The 20,988-nt window shown below is 44.2% G+C and overlaps 1 protein-coding gene across 1 annotated transcript in view; it reads left to right on the top strand.

The window, feature by feature from the left end:
* Positions 1–20,988, top strand: part of LOC129830028 (protein piccolo-like) — a 59,987-nt gene that overhangs the window by 24,995 nt on the left and 14,004 nt on the right. Inside the window, exons 23-36 of the mRNA XM_055892174.1 lie at positions 4,178–4,764; positions 5,045–5,172; positions 5,504–5,540; positions 7,240–7,313; positions 7,621–7,666; positions 8,017–8,060; positions 8,374–8,431; positions 8,662–8,833; positions 10,908–10,972; positions 11,273–11,455; positions 11,795–11,972; positions 12,740–13,020; positions 19,511–19,822; positions 20,157–20,214. Of these exons, the coding sequence (XP_055748149.1) occupies positions 4,178–4,764; positions 5,045–5,172; positions 5,504–5,540; positions 7,240–7,313; positions 7,621–7,666; positions 8,017–8,060; positions 8,374–8,431; positions 8,662–8,833; positions 10,908–10,972; positions 11,273–11,455; positions 11,795–11,972; positions 12,740–13,020; positions 19,511–19,822; positions 20,157–20,214 (2,223 nt within the window). The remainder of the gene's footprint in view (positions 1–4,177; positions 4,765–5,044; positions 5,173–5,503; positions 5,541–7,239; positions 7,314–7,620; positions 7,667–8,016; positions 8,061–8,373; positions 8,432–8,661; positions 8,834–10,907; positions 10,973–11,272; positions 11,456–11,794; positions 11,973–12,739; positions 13,021–19,510; positions 19,823–20,156; positions 20,215–20,988) is intronic.

Here is a 20,988-nt window from a genome sequence, read left to right as displayed (position 1 = left end):
ACACATGTATGGATCGCATGCACGTGACCAAAGACCTATTCGCACAGAACTAGTATTACTAGAGAACGTTTTATGTAATTATTACTCCAGAATGTCCAACGATTCAGACAGGATTAGTTTTTTCCCAAACTGCCCCCTGTAATTTTTTTCCCCAATATGTTGACAGTTATGACGGAAGCTTTTTATTCTAGGCGTGAAGATACTGTATTTCAACATGTCCAGGTGATAGGGCCACATTGATAACTCGAGCTTGGTTCCCAAGTTTCTAAACTATACAAAACCATCTTTCCTATAGCGTCGCCATAATATTTGAATTGAGGAAGTGTGATCATAATCATTAGGATATTTTAGCGATCCACAGTACGTCCTAATTTCTCACGCAGACTTCAGATGTGAGCTGAACAGTGCAATTGCACTTGAGATGCATTTTAAGGCTATGGATGAGAAAGTTTACTTATTATTTCCAAACGTTTAGGTCAGTTGTATGCTTCTTTGCGATCTATTAACAGCAAGGGTTGCATTAAATAGGCTCAATATTTTTTACTGATGCATTTGGCAATATTCAACATACACACAAAACATATAAACAAAATCATTCACTGTGAAAGTTGATAAGCTATATATGAATGGCCTACATGTAGCCTATGCGCAGCACTAGTTCAATTGATCAAATCAGCTATTGGTTTCTTGCGCAAACCGCAGCAACACCTGATGTACTCAGACATTTCTCTCAAAACACAGGGATGTCGATTCACACTAGACTAGTATTATCAGAGGACCTTGGAGTTAGCCCAAAAAAACTGTAGGTTTTTCTGCTGGAATTGTTACTCTCCTGCCATGTAGAAATGACTGACATGGCAGACTCGGACAGGACTTAAATTACAGATATGGTGTTTTGTGCTTGTGCACATAATTACATTACCCAACCTCCCCCAGTAAAACTAATCCTGTCTGAATAGGGCACAATAGGGCCTGACCTATAGCGTATCATAATCACATCAATAAATTGGTTATAACAAACTCTGAACACCGTGTGATGACATGAACAAATTAATGAATGAGTGATTGATACAGTAGCCTATAGAAGTATTGAAATATAGGCCTAAGTTAGTTAAGGTATTAAGACTAAACAAATCAAATTGTATTAGTCACATGCGCCGAATACAAATAGGTGTCGACCTTACAGTGAAATGCTTACTTACAGGCCCCTAACCAACAATGCAGTTTAAAAAAATATGAATAAGAACGTGCGGGGGCACCGGTTAGTTGAGGTAATATGTACATGTAGGTAGAGTTATTAAAGTGACTATGCATAGATAATAACAGAGTAGCAGCGGTGTAAAAGAGGTGGTGGCAATGGAAATAGTCTGGGTATCCATTTGATTAGATGTTCAGGAGTCTTATGGCTTGGGGGTAGAAGCTGTTTAGAAGCCTCTTGGACCTAGACTTGGCGCTCCGGTACCGCTTGCCGTGCGGTAGCGGAGAGAACAGACTATGACTAGATGTGCTCTTAGGCCTACAACTTGGTATACTAAGCTGGTATAATAAGCCTGCTAATTATAATGACATTACTTATTATTATAATAATAACAATAAGGCGATCAAGAAAAAATAATGTTATTATTATTATAAATATAATTTCTGACAATTTGGAATAGTGTAAACACAAAATAAGTAATCAACAATACCAGAGAGGCTGTTCGAACGAGAAAAAAGTATAAAGCCTTTATTACAACAAAGCAAAGATTAAAAACAGCCATATTTGTGAAATTGTTTACTTGACATGTGATTGCGTAAGGCTTGGTGCTCACGGAATCAGTAGGCTAATAAACAAACACTCAAATATGCAACAGATATATTGATGATTTATAAAGCCAGGCACATTTAACAGTTAAGCTGTTGATTATAGACCTAATTAAGTTGGGATTTGAGCAACTGCTATCCAACGAGGGAGAATGTGCATTTGTTATAATATTATTTTTATTAGTGTTGCACCAATTGATTACCAACAATGACGAGACAGCCTACAGGGAGGAGGTGAGGGCTCTGTGAGTGTGGTGCTAGGAAAACAAATTCTCACTCAACGTCAACAAAGGAGATGATTGTGGACTTCAGGAAACAGCAGAGGGAGCACCTTCCTATCCACATCGACGGGACTTTCAGTGGACACCCCCATGAGTGTCTTTCAGAACCCCTCCTAAAACCCCACCTGTTTCGTTTTGGTGGTAGTCAGTGACTCTTCGTTAATTTCCCCTTGTTTGAGCGACATTATTTGGTTTGCTTGCTTGGTAAAGTAACAGACCACGCGAGAGAGAGCGAGAGACGGAGGGAGACCCGACAGAGACACGAGAGGTCGGCAAGTCGCGACTCACAAACTTACAACTTTAACCCTAACCCTAACCCATATATAATTTCAGTAGCACCTGTCGTAGACTGACGGCCTCCACAATGGATCAGTCTCCTCAACGCGAATCAGACAGGTGTCTTGTACACAATATTTTTTATATGCAAGTTTATATAACCTACTGCAGGCCTAAAACATGTGGGTTTAACCTTCTGAATGAATGATATAAGCCGGTGACGTTGTACAGCGCGATATTTTCCTAACAGAAACCCTGAGGTTTTCATTTTTCTTGGAATATAAACACCATAATATTAATCTAATTAATTAAGATGCATTTCTTAAAATCATCCCACATACTATGTTCTTTCAAAAAAAGGTTTTAAATTCTCAAGTACAGCCAATATTTTAAAAAAGTCAAATGCTTCTCAAAGATGCCCTCTGGTGGTCAAACTAGCAGTAATGGCAGCAATGGCTGACACTTAAATAACGTGCCATAGGATTCTGCGGCAGCCCGAAAGGTGTGCTGCAGTACGAGACAACTTTTAAAGGCAGAACCACTGTAATGTATATACAGTACCAGTAAAAAGTTTGGACAAAGCTACTCATTCAAGGGGTTTTCTTTATTTGTACTATTTTCTACATTGTAAAATAATAGTGAAGACATCAAAACTATGAAATAACACATATGGAATCATGTAGTAACCAAAAAAAGTGTTAAATCAAAATAGAAATATATTTTAGATGTTAGATTCTTCGAAGTAGGTACCCTTTGCCTTGATGACAGCTTTGCACACTCTTGGCATTCTCTCAATCAACTTCATGAGGAATGCTTTTCCAACAGTCTTGAAGGAGTTCCCACGTATCCTGAGCACTTGTTGGCTGCTTTTCCTTCACTCTTCAATCTCAATTTAGGATGTCCATTGCTCGTGTTTCTTGGCCCAAGCAAGTCTCTTTTTGTTATTGGTGTCATTTAGTAGCGGTTTCTGTGCAGCAATTCAACCATGAAGGCCTGATTCACGCAGTCTCCTCTGAACAGTGTTGAGATGTGTCTGTTACTTGAACTCTGAAGCATTTATTTGGCCTGTAATTTATGAGGCTGGTAACTCTAATGAACTTATCCTTTTGCAGCAGAGGTATCTCTGGTTCTTCCTTTCCTTATGGCGGTCCTTATGAGAGCCAGCTTCATCATAGCACTTGATGGTGTTTGCGACTGCACTTGAAGAAACTTACCAGATTGACTGACCATGTCTTCAGTAATAAATATGTTGAAATGGATCCAAATTCTGTTTCTGTCTTCAGTACTTTTTAAATAGGATAGATGGGCTATGGTATAGGTTGAATGTGGTAGTCTGCCTATAACCAGCCTGAGTAGGCCTATAACTCCATTCCTATTCTATTCAGAGTTTAGAGAAATCAATCTAATTGGAAATGAGCCATTATCAGGCTGGTTAATGTGATACATGTCTGTTGAATTTGATAAAATCCACCCGCCTCGGCCCCGCCCTACCTACTCACCCAGTCAGGGGCTGCTACCACATTGCGGCCGTGGCATACTGCATACTTTTTACTAAATGGTACATGCTAAATTGTGTGCTACGATAAGTACATATTATGCAGTTTAACTATGTAGTACGCTGGCATGGGTATTCGGACACAGACAATATTATTCGATTTGAAGAACATTGCTCATTGCTCATTTTCATTGCAGTCTGCCATGATTTTAAAAGACGACCGTTCATTAGCTACCTGCACTAGCCGTCTATGTTAGAGCGTTCATCTGTGAATAAGGTCTACATTGAGGTTTTACTGAAAGTCTTTCCCTCCGGTGTCCAGAACTTGAGAACATAGAGCAACAGGAGCGTCCGTCGTCTGCCCAGAGAGGTTCTGGGTCGGTCCCTGGGTCAGCAGTCAGCCACAAGCAGCTCCACGCCCAGCTCACCCAGCGCCTGGAGGAGGTCCTCCGCAAGAGGGACCGGGGTACTGGGCCCGAGGAGCGAGCTGGAGCCCAGATCAGAGTGCCTGAGGAGCGAGGTGGGCCACAGGACCGAGGGTCCCGAGAGCGAGCTAGAGCCCAGGGAAGAAGAGGGCCTGAAGAGCGAGATGCAGCCCAGGGAGGAAGCGGGCCTGAGGAGCAAAGTGGAGCCCAGGGAGGAAGAGGGCCTGATGAGCAAGATGGAGCCCAGGGAGGAAGAGGGCCTGAGGAGCGAGGTGAGCCCACTGGGAGAGGTGCCAAAGAGTCACGGCATGATGCAGGAAGGCCTCGTCAGACCAAGGGGAAACCTAAGAGCCAGAAGTCTCAGGAAACTGAAGCCACCTCAGGGAAAGCCCCTGTCAAACCCACCCCAGCTAAAGATATACAGGAGAGGGCAACACCCAACTCCAAGGTTAAGGCCACTGGGTCAAACTCCAGTAAAGACAAGGTGAGGATATAGAGTGTTAAGAGCAATTGAATAGGAAATTTAGCTTGGCGCAAAGCTGTTTGAATACCCCGTCCCAGTCCGAGTTGGAGCTTCCTTATTAAATGGAGGCAGTGAACTGTAGCCAATGGGTTGCACCTTGCTTTTGGACAATGGCACAGTAGTATAACCATTCATAGCACTGTCTGTCTATCAGTGTCTCAAGTTTAGTAATAGTAGTAGTATATTGGAGTTATAATAACAATAAACACCCTTTCTCACGTGTTCCCCTCATCCTCTGCAGAGAGAGGAGGAGGTGACGGGCACCATGATGAGGTTAATCTCCAGCCACTACGAGAATAGCACATCATCCACCACCAGTAAATCCCCTGTAGAGTCTGTTCCTCGCTGGCCCCTTCCACCCACCAACAGGTACTGCAGGAAACAAAACTAAATGAACATATAACATGGTAGAATGATGTGCAGAAGTTTGGTCTAGCGCAGCGCTTCCCACACATTTCCTTTCCGGGTACCACCAAATTACTGTCAAAAGCTCTTGAGGACCACCATTTGCAAATTCGTGTAAATCCTTTAACAAAAAATGTAGAGGCAGTTTCATCAGAGAATGTAATAAAATGCCTATTATTACAGATGGTTAAACAATTTGCATTGTGAAAAGGACTACACACTCCCTTCCCCCGGAGACCTGGGTTCAATCCCTGGCAATAGTGTAATAATTACAATTTTCTTTCCTTTGTGGTAGATCTGTTTTGGAGAAGAGTTGGTTGCCGCCATCGATGGTGAGTGCCTGAGCTGTTTTCTGATTGATAAACAGAATAAGTAATATTAATTTTAATTGTATAAATTTAGGTAGCAGGACATGGTAGCAGACCGAACAGCTATCTCCGGTAAGAAGTAGGGTGGTGGTGTGTGTATTTGTCAATAACAGCTGGTGCGCGATTTCTAATATTAAGGAATTCTCGAGGTATTGATCGCCTGAGGTAGAGTACCTCATGATAAGCTGTAGACCACACCATCTACCAAGAGAGTTTATCTATATTCTTTGTAGCGGTCTATTTACCACCACAAACCGATGCTGGCACTAAGACCACACTCAACGAGCTGCATAAGGCCATAAGGAAACAAGAAAATGCTCATCCAGAAGCAGTGCTCCTAGTGGCCGGGGACTTTAATGCAGGCAAACTTAAATCCGTTTTACCTCATTTCTACCAGCATGTCACATGTGCAACCAGAGGGGGGGGGGGGGGGGGACAAACTCTAGAGCACATTTACTCCACACACAGAGACACGTACAAAGCTCTCCATCCATTTGGCAAATGTGACCATAATTGTATCCTCCTAATTACAAGCAAAAACTAAAGCAGGAAGTACTAGTGACTAGAGGACTGTTTTGCTACCCCGCAGATCCTCAACACAAGGCTTGGTCCCCTCCTGTTCTCCCTGTTCACCCACGACTGAGTGGCCAAGCACAACTCCAACACCATCATTAAGTTTGCTGACGATAAAACGGCGGTAGGCTTGATCACAGACAACGATGACACAGCCTATAGGGAGGAGGTCAGAGACCTGTCAGTGTGGTGCCAGGACAACAACCTCTCCCTCAACGTGAGCAAGACAAAGGAAAAGAAGGGCTGAACACGCCCCTATTCACATCGATGGGGCTGTAGTGGAGCGGTGTCCACATCACCAGCAAACTATGGTCCAAGGACACCAAGACAGTTGTGAAGAGGGCATGAAAACGCCTATTCCCGCTCAGGAGACTGAAAAGATTTGGCATGGGTCCCCAGATCTTCAAAAAGTTCTACAGCTGCACCATCGAGAGCATTCTGACCGGTTGCATCACTGCCTGGTATGGTAACTGCTCGGCATCCGACCGTAAGGCGCTACAGAGGGTAGTGCATATGGCCCAGTACATCACTGGGGCCAAGCTTCCTGCCATCCAGGACCTCTATACTAGGCGGTGTCAGAGGAAGGCCCCAAAAAATGGTCAAAGACTCCTGTCACCCAAGTAATAGACTGTTCTTTCTGCTACTGCACGACAAGCGGTATCGTAGCGCCAAGTCTATGTCCAAAAGGCTCCTTAACAGCTTCTACCCCCAAGCCATAAGACTGCTGAACAATTAATCAAATGGCCACCCAGACTATTTGCATTGACACCCCACCCCCGTTTATTTTTACACTGCTGCTACTCGCTGTTTATTATCTATGCATAGTCACTTTACCCCTACCTACATTACCTCAACTAATCTGTACCCCCGCACATTGACTTTAGTTTATTAAATATTTTCTTAACAATAAAAAATAAACTGCATTGTTGGTTAAGGGCTTGTAAGTAAGCATTTCACAGTACGGTCTACACCTGTTGTATTCGGCGCAAGTGACAAATACAATTTGATTTGGAGGATTTGTTCGGGTTGCATAAGACGTGTTTTCCCCTCATGCGTTCACAAGCTAGTGCCTGAATTCTCTCCCTCATAGGTGGGAACGGCAAAAGCTCCAGGATATATGAAGTCCTACACTAACTCCAAGAAGCCCTCTGCAAAACAACAAGGGTATTTCTTTTTGTCCAGTTTCATTCAAATTTTCCCCATGCTGCAACACAACCAGTGTATCTTATATCTGATAATAACCCATGACAACTTGTCTGAAATTAATTTAGCTAAATCTACATTTCAGGGGATTTGAATAATCAGGTATTTTAATCAGGACATCCTCCGTTCAAATATAGAAACTGACCTATTCTTTAGACAAAATAATAATTGTTTTATTATTTTGTCCTGATCCCATGCCTAAAATGTTGATTTTTATTTCCTATTTATGCATGGTATTGTTGATTTCATTCATTGTTTCTTTGTGTAGAGATGACGTCTTTGCGTTCAAAGTGGATACATCTATGACCACTGGGGTAAATAAATATACATTTGATCTACGTAAATCCAAATAATGAATTAGGCCTACTATTTGTTAGCAGACTTGGGTTTAAATACCTAAGCTGTGCTGGTTTGAGCTTGCCTGTTGCAATGGAACCAATAGAAACATCCCCAAAGTGCAAACCCCACCTAGCACTCCAGGCCGGCTACAGCAAATACTTGAAGTATTTGAAAGATTTAAAATAGCATTTGAACCCAGGCTTTTTCAATTGGTTCCATCGCAACAAGCAAGCTCAATCAAGCACAGTTTAGGTATTTGAAATGATTCCATATAGTATTCTCATGCACCGGTGGATGATGGTTTCTAATTCTCTGCTCTCTTTAGGGGGAGGGGAAAATGTCCTCGGACACCTCTGCCATTGATAGCAGGTAGGAGCTGTTTGAAGGCAGTACTCATTTGGTTACATCTGACTGGGGCTCTCTCAATTAGTCTTTCCTTGATTCCTTGTATCCTTTCTTCTCGCCTTCTTCTCAAAACTCATTGGAGAAGACATGGGGAGGGACCTCCGGGAGATTCTCTTACAATATGGTTGAGATGGAGGCAAGGAGATAGGATGTTAGGAATCAAGGACAGATTAATTGAGAAAGACCCTGGGTCTCATCTGTGTTGTAATAGTGTCTTCTAGTGTTGCGGTAAATAATCCCTCAAGTCAATGTGATTCAGTGCTGTTTTTCTTTCCAGTGCTATTCACACCTCCTGGGCATTCCCCAGCACTGCCAAGAAGGGCCAAGCAGTCAAGGTATGGAGGCGAACACTGTAATTGACACAATATGATGGGAGAACTTTTGAATGGAGAGTTGGAGATTGCCTCCTTTTGTGTTTGTGTGTGGTTCTCTTATCTCGGGGTGTGAAGGTGTCTGTACTCTTGTCGTGTGTGTGTGTGAGACTGTGTGTGCGTATGTATACATTTGTAAACCTGCGTATGTGTACCCATGTGTGTGTGTGCACCTCACTGAATTGTCACTGCAGTCCCAGGTAGCAGCTCCGCGGCGCCATGTGAAGAAGCACCTGTTCAGCGACACAGACACAGACACCATGATGGAGATCAGCTGGCTCAAAGAGTCCAGCAGGAAGCCCAAGCCCAAAGTGATCGACTATAGCCGTCAGCCCCGGCTCCACCTCCCTACCCCCAACACCACATGTACGCTCACGCTATACGTCACTTAACCTTTCCACACTACTGAGCCAACCCTAACCGAGCCAAACTGTATTGGGCTGGCCTGGTTAAGCATCCAGCGTAGTTGCTGGAACCATGCTGGAAATTTAAGGACAATGTGAAAAGAATAAATCCAAGCCAGCACTGTATGGTTTGGTCTTATAGTTTTAATCAGTCTGTATCTGTTGTGTTGAGTGAACTCACTAGTCAAACATAGCCTACACCTTTTTAATACAGTGGGGCAAAAAAGTATTTAGTCAGCCACCAATTGTGCAAGTTCTCCCACTTAAAAAGATGAGAGAGGCCTGTAATTTTCATCATAGGTACACTTCAACTATGACAGACAAAATGAGGGGGAAAAATCCAGAAAATCACATTGTAGGATTTTTAATTTATTTATTTGCAAATTATGATGGAAAATAAGTATTTGGTCAATAACAAAAGTTTATCTCAATACTTTGTTATATACCCTTTGTTTGCAATGACAGAGGTCAAACGTTTTCTGTAAGTCTTCACAAGGTTTTCACACACTGTTGCTGGTATTTTGGCCCATTCCTCCATGCAGATCTCCTCTAGAGCAGTGATGTTTTGGGGCTGTTGCTGGGCAACACGGACTTTCAACTCCCTCCAAAGATTTTATATGGGGTTGAGATCTGGAGACTGGCTAGGCCACTCCAGGACCTTGAAATGCTTCTTACGAAGCCACTCCTTTGTAGCCCGGGCGGTGTGTTTGGGATCATTGTCATGCTGAAAGACCCAGCCAGGTTTCATCTTCAATGCCCTTGCTGATGGAAGGAGGTTTTCACTCAAAATCTCACAATACATGGCCCCATTCATTCTTTCCTTTACACGGATCAGTCGTCCTGGTCCCTTTGCAGAAAAACAGCCCCAAAGCATGATGTTTCCCATGCTTCACAGTAGGTATGGTGTTCTTTGGATGCAACTCAGCATTCTTTGTCCTCCAAACACGACGAGTTGAGTTTTTACCAAATATTTCTATTTTTGTTTCATCTAACCATATGACATTATCCCAATCTTCTTCTGGATCATCCAGATGCTCTCTAGCAAACTTCAGACGGGCCTGGACATGTACTGGCTTAAGCAGGGGGACACGTCTCGCACTGCAGGATTTGAGTCCCTGGCGACGTAGTGTTTTACTGATGGTAGGCTTTGTTACTTTGGTCCCAGCTCTCTGCAGGTCATTCACTAGGTCCCCCCGTGTGGTTCTGGGATTTTTGCTCACCGTTCTTGTGATCATTTTGACCCCACGGGGTGAGATCTTGCGTGGAGCCCCAGATCGAGGGAGATTATCAGTTGTCTTGTATGTCTTCCATTTCCTAATAATTGCTCCCACAGTTGATTTCTTCAAACCAAGCTGCTTACCTATTGCAGATGCAGTCTTCCCAGCCTGGTGCAGGTCAACAATTTTGTTTCTGGTGTCCTTTGACAGCTCTTTGGTCTTGGCCATAGTGGAGTTTGGAGTGTGACTGTTTGAGGTTGTGGACAGGTGTCTTTTATACTGATAACAAGTTCAAACAGGTGCCATTAATACAGGTAACGAGTGGAGGACAGAGGAGCCTCTTAAAGAAGAAGTTACAGGTCTGTGAGAGCCAGAAATCTTGCTTGTTTGTAGGTGACCAAATACTTATTTTCCACCATAATTTGCAAATAAATTCATAAAAAATCCTACAATGTGATTTTCTGGATTTTTTCCCCTAATTTTGTCTGTCATAGTTGAAGTGTATCTATGATGAAAATTACAGGCCTCTCTCATCTTTTTAAGTGGGAGAACTTGCACAATTGGTGGCTGACTAAATACTTTTTTGCGCCACTATTTTTTTTTTTTTTAACTAGGCAAGTCAGTTAAGAACAAATTCGTATTTACAATCACGGCCTACTGTTGAACAGTGAGTTAACTGCCCTGTTCAGGGTCAGAACTACGTATTTTTACCTTGTTAGCTCGGGAATTCAATCCAGAAACCTTTCGGTTACTGGCCCAACGCTCTAACCACTAGGCGACCTGCCGCTACCTTATCTCTCTCTCTCTTTTCTGTTTTAGATGAGTCCCCAGACTTACCACCTAGCTCACCCAAGCCTGGGAAGGAGAAAGCCAAGCCAAAGAAGGTGAGACTGACAATCCAATGGTTTTAAATCAGTGAGGGGGAATCTCAATGATCTAGTGCACTCTTCGGTTAGAAGGGATGGGGAATCGGAACCAGCCTTGTATCTTGAAACCTTAGAATCCAAAGTGAGTTAATCAACTTTTCATCCTTACTACTGCTCTGTTGCAACCTAGAAATATGATTCCTAAAATGGGCTTCCCCATCCAAATCAATGGGTGAGTGATGGGTGGAATTGTACTTGTATGGTTGCATCAGTCAGCATTGCCTCTGTCGGCCACAGTGTGTCATGCTCGCCTTTCAGAAGAGACAGAGGGTGAAGGAGAGAAGTGTAGAGCAGAAAGAGAACAATGGAGCGGCACTGGTGGCAGCAGGGACCAGTCAAGCAGCCAGGAGGCCCCGGAGAGCTGCCGCCACCAACGCCAAGAGCTACAGGGAGCCCGACAGCGCCAGCCAATCAGAGACTGAAGAGCCGCCAGCTCCTAAGGTCCTGCTTTCTTCCCTCACACATATGCCCTTTCCTCATGATTAGGCTCTATCACTGATTTAAATAGAATGAAATAAAGTATTCATTAAATAATATAGGTAATGCATCTGAGTTCACGTTATGCTTCTCCTAGACATATAATACTTTTTTGGTTGGTAAGTAATAAAGGTGAAATCAGTTACATTGTTATATTTTATTTGTTTTGATGGCAGACAAAAATCAATCAGATCACAATACATTTAGTTGCAGTGGAATAAATCATGGATAGTTGGGGTTTACCACTTTTTACATGACCAACTTGTAATAAAAGTATGTTATGGGATTATTTTCTCCCAACAGAAGCGCTCCATCGGATCAGCGCAAAAGAGCGAGAAGGTTTGCCAAGAGGCTGTCGAGGTGAAGAAGAAAAAGGCAACCACCCCGGCCAAGGAACAGGCGAATGTACCGAAAGAATCTTCTTGGGCTGCCCGGCTGGCCTCTTTCAATCCTTCCCCTCCTGCCATCGAGAGGATGAGAGGTAAGGCAAACCAAGCACACCTAGACCAACCAAGGACCAGTTGAACCTGGTTTTCACCTGTGTATTCTATCCATACAATGATTCAAATTCTGTGGTTCTGTCTACAATCTTTGAAAAAATATTTTTTTTGTTGGCACTACGCAATCGCTGGAAAATGTTAACTTATTCTCCTATTCATTGACATCAATGCATGACTGAGTGAAAATTGGACTTAGTTAGGATTCACCCCTTAGTTATCCCTGGTGCAATCACTCTGTCTAAGAAACCTAAGGGCTTAATTCAATCTGTTGCGCTGAAGATCAGCTCTGTAGTGCAATTTAAAGGTAATTTGCGATTGTGCCGACATATCCAGCGTTTACTGTGAATGCAGTTTCCGCCAACGTGGGAACATTGACCTTTAAATTTCTAGCTGACAGTAGTGCAGGTCTTCAGCGCTACGGATTGAATCGAACCCTAACTTCAGTGTAGTACAGGGGTATTCAAATCTTACCCTACGAAGTCCGAAGAAATGCACATTTTCTGTTCAACCTGATAATTAATTGCACCGAGCTGGTATCCCAGGTCTAAATCAGTTCCTGATTAGAGGGGAATAATAATAAAAAGAAGTGGAACTGGCTTCAAGGTCCAGATGTGAATTTGAGGGGTGTAGTAGATATAAAACATATTTACTGTAAGTGGATGTGAGGAAAAGTATCTCTGTACTATTGACCTCGAATACCATGGCCAGCTGTCTGAGCATCTGTGGTTGTGTTTTGACCCCCACATAGCTGCATCCGAGAGGTCGCTGATAGCCTTACCCCGGTCGCCCCTCACCCCGCTTTGCTCCCTGTCCGCCTCCCCTGCCAGCGGCCCCACTTCACCCCTTGCCCTGGAGCTGCCCCCCGAACACCCTCGCAGCAGCGCAGGCTTCCAGCCCTCCTCCTTCTACAGCGCCCCTGGGAGGAAGAGTGACCGCAAAGCTAAGGATCCCCCTCTACCCTCTCTCCCATCCCTTACTCCCACTGGCAAGACTCCTGGCCTTCACGCCCAGAGACCCAGTGCCTTAGAGGTAAGATACAGGACTGATACTGCACCAATGGGCCTTCTGACATATTTTCAAAAAATAATATATACAGTACCAGTCAAAAGTTTGGACACAGCTACTCATTCCAGGGTTTGTCTTTATTTGTAATTTAAAAAAAGACATTGTAGAATAATAGTGAAGACATCAAAACTGTGAAATAACACATGGACTCATTTAGTGACCAAAACAAAAAAGTGTTAAATATATTTTCTATTTGAGATTCTTCAAAGTAGGCACACTTTGCCTTGATGACAGCTTTGCACACTCTTGGCATTCTCTCATCCAGCTTCACCAAGAATGCTTTTCCAACAGTCTTGAAGGAGTTCCCATGTATGCTGAGCACTTGTTGGCTGCTTTTCTTCACTCTGCGGCCCAACTTATCCCAAACCATCTCAATTGGGTTGAGGTCGGGTGATTATGGAGACCAGGTCATCTGATGCAGCACTCCCATCACTCTCCTTCTTGGTCAAATAGTCCTTACACAGCCTGGAGGTGTTGGGTTATTGTCCTGTTGAAAAACAAATGATAGTTCCACTAAGCGCAAAAAACAGATGGGATGGCGTATCGCTGCAGAATGCTGAGGTAGCCATGCTGGTAACGTTTGCCTTGAATTCTAAATAAATCACTGACAGTGTCACCAGCAAAACACCCCGACACCTTCTCCTCCATGCTTCACGGTGGGAACCACACATGCGGAGATCATCCTTTCACTTAGTCTGCATCTCGAAGACACGGCGGTTGCAACCACAAATCTCAAATTTGGACTCATCAGACCATAGGACAAATTTTCACCGGTTTAATGTCCATTGCGTCGTGTTTCTTGGCCCAAGCAAGTCACTTCTTATTGGTGTCCTTTAGTAGTGGTTTCTTTGCAGGAATTCGACCATGGAGGCCAGATTCACGTAGTCTCCTCTGAACAGTTGATGTTGAGATGTGCCAGTTACTTGAACTCTGTGAAGCATTTATTTGGCCTGCAATCGGAGGTGCAGTTAATTAAGGATTTCTGAGGCTGGTAACTCTAATGAACTTATCCTCTGCACAGAGGTAACTGGGTCTTCATTTCCTGTGGCGGTCCTCATGAGAGCCAGTTTCATAGTGTCTGATGGTTTTTGCAACTGCACTTGAAGAAACTTTCAAAGTTCTTGAAATTTTCCGAATTGACTGTTGTTTCTCTTTGAGCTGTTCTTGCCATAATATGGACTTGGTCTTTTACCAAATCTTCTGTATACCACCCCTACCTTGTCACAACACAACTGATTGGCTCAAACGCATTAAGGAAATAAATTCCACAAATTAACTTGACAATGCACACCTGTTAGTTGAAATGCATTTCAGGTGACTACCTCTTGAAGCTGGTTGAGAGAATGCCAAGAGTGTGTAAAGCTGTCAAGGCAAAGGGTGCCTACTTTAACAAATCAAAATATATTTGAGATTCTTCAAACACTTTTGGTTACGACATTATTCCATATGTGTAATTTTATTGTTTTGATGTCTTCACTATTATTCTACAATGTATTCAATTTTTTAAATAAAGACAAACTCTTGAATGAGGTGTGTCCAAACATTTGGCTGGTACTGTACAGTCGCGGCCAAAAGTTTTGAGAATGACACAAATATACATTTTCAAAGTCTGCTGCCAGTTTGTATGATGTCAATTTGCATGTACTCCAGAATGTTATGAAGAGTGATTGCAATTAATTGCAAAGTCCCTCTTTGCCATGAAAATGAACTGAATCCCCCAAAAACATTTCCACTGCATTTCAGCCCTGCCACAAAAGGACCAGCTGACATCATGTCAGTGATTCTCTCGTTAACACAGGTGTGAGTGTTGACGAGGACAAGGCTGGCGATCATTCGGTCAGGCTGATTGAGTTCGAATAACAGACTGGAAGCTTCAAAAGGAGGGTGGTGCTTGGAATCATTGTTCTTCCTCTGTCAAGCATGGTTACCTGCAAGGAAACACGTGCCATCATCATTGCATTGCACAAAAAGGGCTTCACAGGCAAGGATATTGCTGCCAGTAAGATTGCACCTAAATCATCAAGAATTTCAAGAAGAGCGGTTCAATTGTTGTGAAGAAGGCTTCAGGGCACCCAAGGAAGTCCAGCAAGCGCCAGGACCGTCTCCTAAAGTTGATTCAGCTGCGGGATAGGGGCACCACCAGTACAGAGCTTGCTCAGGAATGGCAGCAGGCAAGTGTGAGTGCATCTGCACGCACAGTGAGGCGAAGACTTTTGGAGGATGGTCTGGTGTCATGAAGGGCAGCAAAGAAGCCACTTCTCTCCAGGAAAAACATTAGGGACAGACTGATATTATGCAAAAGGTACAGGGATTGGACTGCTGAGGACTGGGGTATAGTCATTTTCTCTGATGAATCCCCTTTCTGATTGTTTGGGGCATCCGGAAAAAAAAGCTTGTCCGGAGAAGACAAGGTGAGCGCTACTTGACTGACAGGAACCAGCTTGTGTCGCGGTCATTTGTGCCCTTACCTCTTACCGTCCACGCTAGGGGGACATGGTCAGTGTTTAGGGTGAACTTCCTCCCGCGGTGGTAATACTTGACGGTGTCCAGCGCCCACTTCACAGCGAGGCACTCCTTGACAATCGAGTAGTTCTCCCTCGGGAGGAGCTTCCTGCTGACATACATGATGGGGTACTCCTCGCCTTCCTGCTCTTGGGACAAGACGGCCCTTCCCCTGTGTCAGACGCGTCTGTCTGGACCAGGAGGTTTTTTGAGAAGTCCGGGGTGGCGATTACCGAGTGCTAACAATGCGTATCCTTCACGGCCTATAAAGCCGCCTCTGTGTCATCCGTCCATCGCACCCTCTGGGGTAGGCGTGCCTTCGTTATGTCAGTGAGGGGAGAAGTTATTGGGGCAAAGTTAGGTACAAATCAACTGTGGTAGCCTGGTAACCCCAGGAACGACTTCACCTGCCTCTGGGTACTGGCCATTCCCAATTTTCACATTAACCCGCCCTATTCCTAGCCCAGGTACTCCACCTCGGCGTAGTCCAGCTTGCACTTGTGGGGGTTCGCGGTCAGTCCCGCATCCCTTGGCGCATCCACCACCGCCTGTAACCTACAGAGATGGGACTCCCAACTCTCACTGTGCACGATTATATCATCCCAATAAGCAGCAGCGTACACAGTGCGGGCACAGGATGCGGCCCATGAGTCACTGAAAGGTCGCTGGGGCCCTGCTCCTGCTGGACCGCCGCCCTCTGGGCTTCTGGTATCCGGTATGTCTGTTTACGCACTTTTTCTCCAGGACGTGTGTGGATATGATGTTCCCCGGCACCTCAGAAAACACGGCCATATTCTGCTGGATCAACTCTGAGCGCTTGTTGTTGGGTCGGGCTGAGGTCTTCCCCCATTGAAATTTCGACAGAGAGCGGGTTCTGCTGTGGCCAGGTCCATGTTGCTCACAGCGCTTCTCATGCGTGCCACTTCAATAGGTTCACATGATAAAGCTGGAGGGGATTTCTCCCCGGTTGGCGTACCTTATAATTGACGATGCCACGTAGCCAGGAATTTGCTCTCCGTTGTGGGGATCAGCACCAAAACCTTCTCACCCAGGTGGAACTCTTGTGGTTGGGCCCCCCGGTGGTATACACGACGCTTCTAGGCCATGTGCTCCCTCACCACTGGCCACATCGCCTTCATCCTCATGTCCTCCACGCTGTGAGGGGGGGGGTTGGTTGGTCCTCGCAGACCTCCTTGGCTAGGCCCAGCAGTCCGCAGGGCCAACGGCCATACAGGAGCTCAAAGGGGGAGAACCCAGTGTACACTTGGGGTACCTTGCGAACATCATGTGGGGCAGCAGCTGGTCCCAGTTCCTCCCGTTTCTCTCGGTGACCTTCTTCAACATCTGCTTTAGGGTCTTATTGAAGCGTTCACCTAGCCTGTCTGTTTGTGGTCCTCACCTGTTTGATTCGTAAACGATTGCAGATATCTTTCATTACATATCTTTCATTACATGAGACATGAAGACATGAGACATGAACGCAGTGCCCTGGCCCGTCAGGATTTCCCGCGGAATACCCACCCGGCTGAATAAATGGAAGAGCTCCCGTGCGATACTTTTCGCTGCCGCCATGCGTAGCAGGATCACCTCCGGATACCAGGTGGTTTAATCCACGATTACCAGGATGTATTGGTGTCACCTTGCGGTTTTCACCAACGGACCCAGCAGATCCATCGCCACCTGCTCAAAATGGCACCCCTATAATGGGCAAGGGAAGCAAACGGTTTCTATAATGTGCCCTCAGAGCTGTGATCTGGCACTCCGGGCAGGTACGGCAGTAGTCCTCCACGGCACGCCCTCCAAGTGTGCCCTGAGCAGGTGGGTGTGGGTGAGCTGCAAGACAGTTCTAACATACTGGGTGGGTATGAGTAAGTTTTTCGTCTCCCCATTGTACTTTACGACCTGATAAAATAAATGATGCTTGATGGTGAAGTGGGGGTAGCGCCACTCATTTACCCCGGGTGATAGCGCGCCATCCACCGTGACTACCTGGCCCCTTGCATTCTGGAGGTTGGGGTCTTCTAAATGGGCCATCCCGAACTGGCATGTGAGGATTCCCGTGTCGGGTGGTCCGTCTGGTGCCTCCACCTCCATAAAGGGGAGCTTGAGGTCCTCCTTGGACGATGGCTCGCTTCCCGGCGCGGGCTGGTCCCCCTCCTCCTGGTACGACTTAACCCCATTGGACACTTGTTTGAGGAGTATGCGCAACAACAAAAAACTTATCACGGCAACTGGTTTGATACATTCACCTCTGAAGGTAAATAATGTACTTACATTTGAAGTCGGAAGTTTACATACCCTTAGGTCATTAACTTCTTTGGGGTAGGGGGCAGTATTTTCACGTCCGGATGAAAAGCGTGCCCAGAGTAAACTGCCTGCTACTCAGGCCCAGATGCTAGGATATGCATATTATTAGTAGATTTGGATAGAAAACACTCTGAAGTTTCTAAAACTGTTTGAATGATGGCAGGCATATGGCAGGCAAATACCTGAGAAAAAATCCAACCAGGAAAGGGGAAATCTGAGGTTTGTAGGTTTTCAACTCTTTGCCTATCCAAGATACAGTAGAAATGGGGTCATAATGCACTTCCTAAGGCTTCCACTAGATGTCAACAATCTTTAGAACCTTGTTTGAGGCTTCTACTGTGAAGGAGGGGGGAATGAGAGCTGATTGAGTAACAGTTCTGCCAGAGTGGCATGAGCTGGTCAAGCACGCACACGTGAGAGCGACCTGCGTTCCATTGCGTTTCTGAAGACAAAGGAATTCTCCGTTTGGAACATTATTGAAGATTTATGTTAAAAACATGCTAAAGATTGATTCTATACATCGTTTGACATGTTTCTACGGACTGTAACAGAACTCTTTGACTTTGTCTGGACCTAGTGAACGCGCCTCATGAATTTGGATTACTGGGCTAAACGCGCAAACAAAAAGGGAGGTATTTGGACATCAATTATGGACTTCATCGAACAAAACAAACATTTATTGTGGAACTGGGATTCCTGGAAGTGCATTCTGATGAAGATCAAAGGTAAGTGAATATTTATAATGCTATTACTGACTTCTGTTGACTCCACAACATGACGGATATCTGTATGGCTTGACTTTGTGTCTGAGCGCTGTACTCAGATTATTGCATGGTGGGCTTTTTCCGTAAAGTTTTTTTTGAAATCTGACACAGCGGTTGCATTAAGGAGAAGTGGATCTAAAATTCCATGCATAACAGTTGTGTATTTTAGCAATGTTTATTATGAGTATTTCTGTAAAATGTGGCTCTCTGCAAAATCACCGGATGTTTTGGAACTACTGAACATAATGCGCCAATGTAAACTGACGTTTTTGGATATAAATATGAACTTTAAATCGAACAAAACATGTATTGTGTAACAAGAAGTCATATGAGTGTCATCTGATGAAGATCAAAGGTAAGTGATTAATTTTATCTCTATGTCTGCATTTTGTGACTCCTCTCTTTGGCTGGCAAAATGGCTGTGTTTTTCTGTGACTAGGTACTGACCTAACATAATCGTTTGGCATTTGACATTTCACATTCTTAAAATAAAGTGGTGATCCTAACTGACCTAAGACTGGGAATTTTTACTAAGATTAAATTGTGAAAATTGTGAATTGTGAAAATCTGAGTTTAAATGTATTTGGCTAAGGTGTATGTTAACTTCATCTAATGTGTTATATTCTCCTACATTAATTTCACATTTTCATAAACTTCAAAGTGTTTCCTTTAAAATGGTATCAATAATATGCATATCCTTGCTTCAGGTTCTGAGCTACAGGCAGTTAGATTGAGTATGTCATTTTAGGCAAAAATGTAAAGAAAGGGTACAATCCTTATGTTAACAGTATTATTTTTTTTTAATTATGATTTATAGGACCAACTCTATTGGCTTTCCACATACTATACATATCTCTCTCTCTTCCTCTCTGCCACCCCAGCTGAGCCCAATCCAGCCTGCTCTCTCCCTGGCCCAGTCTCCCCTCTGCCCTCCCTCCCAGCTCCTCTTGACCTCCACGGCCCTCCAGAAGTCAGTGCTGCCCTCCCCTCTACTCCAATCACAGCCCTCTCCAGGAGAGACTGAAAAATTCGCCCTCCATTTTGGCTCCCCGGGCCAGCTGGGCCTGCCCGAGTCCTTCGACAAGGACTTGCTGGACTGCAGAGTGAAGCTGAGCCAGTCCTCGTCCAGGTCAGAGATGTCATCGACCCGAGTGGAGGTGGTCAACCCGGCAGCCCTGACAACCGCACTGGAGGTACGGATACTAAGGGCCAGTTTGAGAGAATTAAGCCTAGTCCCAGAATAAAAAGTTATTTCGATGCAGATTCTCCATTGAGCATGCATTGTCACCCAGTACTCGGCTTAATCTGTGTCCGGGAAACAGGGTTTATGGGTAGTAGGCACTAATTTGCAGTGTCTGCCCAAGCACTTCATAACCAGGAAATAACTGTAGGGCTGTGTCTGAAATAGCACCCTTTTCCCTATGTAGTGCACAATTTATGACCATAGGGATCTGGTCAAAAGGAGTGGACCAACACCATATTTCTGACGCAAACTTCTGGGTTAACATATGACTGTGTTTCCCCTAGAAAACCCCATACTCCGAGCGAAGGCACAAGCTGGATCATCGCAGCTTTCACCTGTCAGGTAAAAGACCACAGCTGTAACACCCTGAAAGAAAATGCTCTCATTAACACCAGTGTCCGCAAAGAGAAAGATAGGTGGTAATAATGTGGAGAAATTGTTGATTCAGCTGATCTTGTAATCTAGCATCATATGGTCTGGGCTGGTTTATTACAGCCCGATCAATTTGGGATTTTTGGGTCCGATAATGATTTTAGGGAGGCAAAAGTTAACAATTACCTATATATCTGCCAATATATTGTTTTTTTTAGAGTTGGAATGAAGAAAAAAAATGTAGGCACAAATTGTGCTCTAAAGCAGGGATCATCAACTAGATTCAGCCACAGGCCGACTTTCTTTTCAGCGGATGGCCTCGAGGCCGGAACATAATTACAAATTTACACTGCAAATTGACCGCAATAAGCCCAAACGGATATAATATTTTACTAAAACATAGTTTCAAAACTTGCTTACATTTGTATACGATCATGTGTCTCTTATGCGTGGGAAAACTTGGAAACAGATTTCCAAAATTCAAATCACTTAAAGCTGATTTCCTGGTGTTATTTACATTTACATTTAAGTCATTTAGCAGACGCTCTTATCCAGAGCGACTTACAAATTGTTATTTCCAATAATGAATATTATAATTTTTTGCACAGAAAACGTAGGGGGCCAAGTAAAACCACCTGTTGGAAAACCCTGCTGTAAAGGATTAAGACACTCAAAATTATGATTTCTAAATATTACAGTTCATCTTATTTAAGATATGTGGGGGTTTACATGATGACCACCAAA

This window comes from Salvelinus fontinalis, chromosome 31, assembly GCF_029448725.1.
Source record: "Salvelinus fontinalis isolate EN_2023a chromosome 31, ASM2944872v1, whole genome shotgun sequence".
NCBI lineage: Eukaryota > Metazoa > Chordata > Actinopteri > Salmoniformes > Salmonidae > Salvelinus > Salvelinus fontinalis.
Note: the sequence above shows the minus strand (reverse complement) of the source record. Positions and strands in the feature narration are given on the sequence as shown.